At 39.9% G+C, this 6,446-nt stretch overlaps 1 protein-coding gene across 1 annotated transcript in view; it reads left to right on the top strand.

The window, feature by feature from the left end:
- Dtwd2 (DTW domain containing 2) overlaps positions 1-3,738 on the top strand; it is a 19,140-nt gene extending 15,402 nt beyond the window's left edge. The window contains exon 6 of the mRNA XM_013016018.1: positions 2,233-3,738. Coding sequence (XP_012871472.1) covers positions 2,233-2,403 — 171 coding nt within the window. The 3' untranslated portion in view covers positions 2,404-3,738. The remainder of the gene's footprint in view (positions 1-2,232) is intronic.
- The last annotated feature ends 2,708 nt before the right edge of the window (positions 3,739-6,446 follow it).

Genomic DNA, 6,446 nt, shown 5'->3' with positions numbered 1-6,446 from the left:
CTCCCCCCTCTCCCCCCGCACTGACGTTGTAAAGCTCGTTTTGGACATGACAACTTGTACTTCTCATTGTTGCAATAGGTCCACCTGTATCCTTAAACGACTTGTTTTTCCCCATCTCCTCCACAAGTTATACTGACATCAAATATAGTGAAAGCAGGGGTAAAATCGGCTTTCTTAGTCCAACCTGTTAAAAATCTAGTTGTAATAAAAACATGGGCATGTTTCTCTGGGGAACACAATTGGTTTAACAATAAGTTGTTTTTTTTTTTCCTTCCTAAAGAGGGAAGCTACAGTGTACATTCTACCCAGTAACCTTATAAAAAAACCTTCAGATGACGGATGAGAGCAACACATTTTTACAGCTGCAGTCTATAGACATAGAACTTCCCAAAACACAGAACTTAGCACGTAGTAGTCTTACTAGTCTTTTGATTCATCCTCCTCATTTGCTCTACACCAGTTTTTTTGTGGCATAGAGCACAAGTTTAGCTCCCTGGAAGGAACATGATAGGAGTTGTAGGTTTGAATTGTGCCTTGATCACTTCCTGTCAGCACTGTGGCCCCTGTACCTTTTCTTTTTGAGCTGTGGGAGATGCGTCCCAGGGCCTTGTACCTGCTGGGCAAGTGCTCTACTGTTGAGCTGTCCCAGGCCTTGTTTTTTTTTTTTTTTTTTTTTGAATCAAGGACTCATGGCTTTGAACTTACCCTTTACCCAAGTCTGGCCTCAGCTTCCTGTTTCTCTCCCTCAGCCTCTGGCTTTACATGGATCATTACATGTATCATTACACCTGGCCTTTTTTTTTTCTTTTTTACTGTTTGTATGTATGGTTATTTCATAGTACTCTGCAAATTAAGATCACATGTGTTCATTGCCATGATTTTCAACACAGGGCATTGATCTTTGACCTGTTTTCATATTCTTTATTTTTGCCTGTAGATTGGTAGAAGAAATTCTAAACCAAAATTTGTTGGGAGTTTTTTTTTTATCTTTTTTGTTCTGGTTCTGAGGCTTGAACTCAGGATTGGGGCATTGTCCTTGAGCTTCTGTTGCTCAAAGCTAATACTTTACCAGTTGAGTGAGAGCATCACTTCTTTTTTTTTTTAGTGATTAACTGGAGATAAGAGTCTCATGGACTTACCTGCCTGTGCTGTAACTTTGAGCTGTGTTCTTCAGATCTCAGCCTCCTGAGTAGTTAGGATTCCAGGCGTGAGCCACTGATACTAGGGCAGATTTGGTGATTTTTATTATTTTATTTTTATTATTTTTAGTTTTAGTTTTGTTGATTGTGGAGGCTTGAACTCTAGGCCTGGGCACTGTCCCTCAGCTCTTCAGCTCAAGGCTATCAAGGCTAGCACTCTACCACTTGAGCCATAGGACCACTTTGGGTTTTCTGGTGTTTTTTCTTTTTTGGGAGATAAGAGTCTCATGGACTTTCCTGCTCAGGTTGGCTTTAAGCTGTGATCCTCAGATCTCAGCCTCCTGAATAGCTAGGATTATAGGCATGAGCCATTGGCACCCGACTTGATTTGTTGATTTTTAAAAATTCAGGGTATTGTAATAATTACCAGGATGTTGCAAGATCTTCCTCTACTTGGGAAGATTGACCTTGGGAACTTTCCAGGTTCTGAGCCATGTTCAGGATAAGCACCTCAGTCCTACTTGCACCAGTGGTTGGTACCAGTGGCCCCTCGGAACCGTCTCTAGGCACATGCAGATGAAAGAATTTATAAAACAATGATTTCCCCAAATCCGTCTTTAGAAGTAAAATCTTAGAAATGAGTATATTTGTAGAGAATTTTCTTTATTCTGTAAGCCAGTCTTTCTCCTATGTAGCCCCTCATGGCCTCAGAGTGATCTTCTTTCTTTGTATGGTGGCATTGTCATTTAGTGTGCATCAAGTTGTGTGTTCAACAGTTTTCTTCTTAATGGTATTGGGGAGTGGGCCAAGGGCAAGGGCCGGGCAAGCACTTTACAATATGCGCCGTGCTCTCAGCCCTTTTGTTCTCCTGCCAGTCCAACTTCCTTGGAAAAATTAATATTTATGTCTTTGCTAGTTCTTCAGAGGTGTGTAACCTGTGAATTTATAAATAAATACATGAATTTTATAATATTTACTGTTTTTCACAGTTGAACAATATTGATATTAAAAGAAACATCTATTTGAAGAAAAAATGTAGATGGAACATTATGATTTGTTATGGCTACTTTTTTAGTATTTTTTTTCTTAACAGACTTTGCTTCGTCCTCTCCAAGCTTTATGCTCTTTCCAGCTTCAGCATGGTGCTCAAATCCGCCTCAGCAAGGAACATCTCCTGAAAAATGGATTGTACCCCAAGCCAATGCCCACGAGCAAACGCAAGCTCAGAAAAATGGAGCTCTTAATGAACAGTGTTAAAATTTAGTGCAGGTGTTCGGATGCGGCTTTACCTGTCATTTACTGGCAAGATCAGGTTACATTTTCATGCAGTTAAGATGTGTGGGCTTTTGACACTCAAGAAAAACTTGAGGGTTGCTATGAATCCTATTTAAGAAGGAAGAAAACCAAACAATGATGAAAAACAGCAAAATGGTTTGCTGCTTTGGTGAAAAGAAAAATTTGATACTGTATTAGTTTAACGATGTGCCTCTAAAACATTTTCCAGATCCATAATTTAAAGTGTAATTGGTTGTTGAGCTATGGTTAGAAGCACTTGTTTATAAAATGAAGAAAACTGTGCCTGATTGGAACAGTATTGTTTCTGTTCGTGTTTAGGACGATGGAGTATCTCTAGTGGAGTATGTCCTGCATTGGTTTATAGCCTTGTACATGAACTTAAGTTTGGAGTGAGTAGCAAAAGAAAATTATGATGATCAAATAGTTCAGCTTGAATTATTTATTTCTTAAAATAGTATAAAGGAACAAGGAAACTTTAGAATTGTTTAAAGGTTAAACTTGAACTTTGTTAATGTGATTTGTGTTCTGCTAACTGCCCAAGTTCTTCACTTTTGAACTAGCATACATTTTCATTTGCAGTTGCTTTGGATGTGTTTAGATTTTTTAGTTGTCACTGAACAGGCTTTTCAACTGCAGTAAGCTGATTTTCTTGAGGTTTCCCTAGGAAAATAGCTGAACTAGACTAAGCTGTTATTTTGAGGACACATATCTGTAAGGAGGTCTATTTAAATATGTTTTTTAATAAGCAAAGACTTTAATATGAGGAAACAAATTCCTTCAGCCCCATTGGGAAAATATTTACAGAGATTTTGTATAAAGGAAATTTATGTAATGTGTATTTACATCCAACTTAAATTTACTACATTACATACATTTTTTGGCAACAAGTAGGGACTTTGGTCTTTGTTCATGACTGTTAGAATTTCCTGTATCCAGTGTTAAATTGGAAGGGAAAAAAACTAAATATGCATATTTAAAAGGAAGCTTGACAAGTGTGTATTTGTGTGTGTGCATGTGCGAGTGTGTATGCTGTTGGTATATGAATGTGTGGATGCCATTGGAAGCGTGAACATAAAGTAGTGGCAATTTCTGAATGTTTTCAGACTCATTTATCCCTCAGACCTTAATTGAGAGTGGATGTGTTTGAGTGTGAGTTTGAGTGTGCGTTGTGTAACGGTGGGAGTGTGAGCATGAGCATATGCTGACGGCTGTGATTCTGGCTGTAACTAGAGTACTAACAAAGTTTAGGAAAACTATGCAGAAAATATTTTAAAATATTAAACATTTATATTTCTGTCTTCAATTGTTGACTTATTTTTGCAGTGAAAACAGGTCAGCTCATTTATAATCTGAAATGCCTAATATCAAATGATTATTTCTATATTAGCAGGAGAACTAATATAATGTATAATACATTTCTCAACAAATGGGTTAAAATCATCTTTCAGTGATTTTTATGTCAAGATTAAACTTTATAGATTTCTTTTAACATTACTGCTTTCTTGAAGATCCAATTGTGACAATATTTATATTTCAAAAATAATGTACTTCTAACAGCATTTTTGAACACTTAAATGCTTAATACTTATTATTTTAGTAAATTTTCTTTAAGGAAATTTGTTTGGATAGAAGCAAGATGTCAGATTAGGACAATTAGCACTTCTGTCTCAGCAAGTCTAAAATAGAGCATCAGTGTGTGGCTGCAGGGAAAGGTGGATCATGAGGAAAGGTGCAGGAGTGTGACGCTGAGTAGTGACCAGGTAGAATCCAGAAATACTAAGCCTTAGGTTGGTAAAAGAAACAGGGACCCTAGGCTGCAAAGCAAATTGGAAGGGTAAAGGAGAGTTCCCGTCAGTGGGGCTTCAAGCAGAAGAGAAAAGGCTCATACTCTAGAAGTAGGCAATAAGGCAGGATGGACGTGGGTGCCAGTGAGCCAACAGACCTAGAGGAGCGTCCCCTGTACGTCCTCGCTTGGTCCCTGGTGCTCTCATGGGCTCACCTGGAGAGAGGTCTTACAGCCAGACCTCTCAGATAAGCATCTCATGTGTAAACGGCAGTGTTTGGATACATCACTGCTGCCCAGGCTGCCCCTCCTCGACGTGAGCAGCCATTCTTAGAATCGTCATGATTCATTAGGGTCTCCTTTGTGGCAAGTGCTGGCCAAGCTGCAGAGGGAAGCCAGGGAAGAGAGAGAGACCGGGTGTATGTGAGAATGGTTTGTATGGCTTAGCTGAAGATGGGTGTGGCCGGACATTCTGAACAGCCCGGTGCCCTCCCTTTCTCTCTCCTTTCCTCCTGCCTTCTCCCCCTTTTCTCTTCCTCTCCTCTCGTTCATTGTCTGCCTTGTTCTGTACTTGTTCTTCCCGTTATTATACTTTCATCCTATATGTTTTCCACATCTTAATGTTCGTTTTTCCTCTTCTGATCCTCTTTTTATTAATTATTAAGTAGAGAAAGATGAAAAATAATTCTACTTCACAGGAAATGGAAGACTCAAGATGGCATTGTATCTGTGGGCTTTGTACTGTTTGGAACATGTGACATGATGTCATATGTCACCTAGCAGCTTAGAATCTTCAGATAAGGGCTCTGGGAGAGGGAGACGGCAGGCCATCCTGATACATGGTCGATAGGTGCACCTTTGATTTTTTGTCTGTACCTCCTTCAAGGAGCCTTGCATCTTCCTAATCCTTGAAGGAGAAGGTGGCAGGTACTGGTAGCCTCTCTGTGTCTTGCAACTTAACATCTAAAAGATGGGAGGGAGCTCTTTTTCAGCTTACTCCTTGGTTCTAATTTTTTACTTTGTCACTTTAAATATTTATTAAAAAAACCCTATATTCTCTGTCTCGTCATTCATCTGTTTTGCCTCTGTTCTCTTCTGTGATTGGAATTGGGGGCTGGGACTTTCAGAGAAGGCTATCCACTAAGAAGATCTGCATACAACTGGAGGAGGGTTCTATCTTAAGTGCAAATTGAAACAGAAACTAGAAAACAAAAAGGTCAACATACGCCTCCAAAAGTTTATAAGATCTCTCTCAGTAATGGAATCTAAAGATGTTCAAATGGTTAAAGTGTGAATGAATTCACAAGATTAGTTTTAAAAATGATTGGTTACCTCAGAGGATTAAAAAGTCCCCGAATAAGTGAAGTAAGGAATTCAAGAGATAGTAGACATTGAAATTTGGAAGGAACAGGGAAAAACTTAAACAGAAATCTTAGAAAGGAAAAGCTTAATAAGTAAAAACAACAACAACAAAACTCAGTGGAAATCATTACCAGTAGACTCGACCAATAAAAAAAAAATCATAAGCCGGGCGCTGGTGGCTCACGCCTGTCATCCTAGCTATTCAGGAGGCTGAGATCTGAGGATCGTGGTTCAAAGCCAGCCCGGGCAGGAAAGTCCGTGAGACTTATCTCCAATAAGCCACTAGAAAACCCGAAGTGGCGCTGTGGCTCAAGCAGTAGAGCGCTCGCCTTGAGCTGAAGAGTGCAGGAACAGTGCCTAGACCGACAAAAAAAAAATCATGACCCCTCGCCCCACTTTTAAGATTGCTGACACCCAATCAGAAGGCCAAACCAAAGCATCCAAAGGTAGCGGGAACAACTCGGGCTGAGGTAACAGAGACCGTTAAGTGAGATTACAACAAAAACCCCCGTAAGTCTAGGGAAAGATAGGGACCCCAAAGTACAGGACATGTTTAGATTCTTAAGTAGGTTTGGAAAAGAACTCAGGCAATGCAGTTGAAGTGCCAAGAGTGCCACATGTGGTAGTGGACGCCTGTACTGCCAGCTGGCAGGATCACAGTTTGAAGCTGGACGCGGGTGAAACATCGGTAAGAAACATTCCGGAAGCAAAGAATGGCTGGGGGTTCAAACCCCAGTGCCACAGACAAACAAGATACCAAACAGCATATTGAAAGCCTCAAGAAGCACCAAGTTACAGATGAAGACAACAGTTACATCGCATCTCTCAGCAGAAACACTTAATCTAGGAAAGCATGAAATGACACA

The sequence above is a fragment of the Dipodomys ordii genome, unplaced genomic scaffold, assembly GCF_000151885.1.
Source record: "Dipodomys ordii isolate 6190 unplaced genomic scaffold, Dord_2.0 Scaffold29, whole genome shotgun sequence".
NCBI lineage: Eukaryota > Metazoa > Chordata > Mammalia > Rodentia > Heteromyidae > Dipodomys > Dipodomys ordii.
The sequence above is the reverse complement of the archived record's forward strand: the minus strand, read 5'-3'. Positions and strand labels throughout refer to the sequence as shown.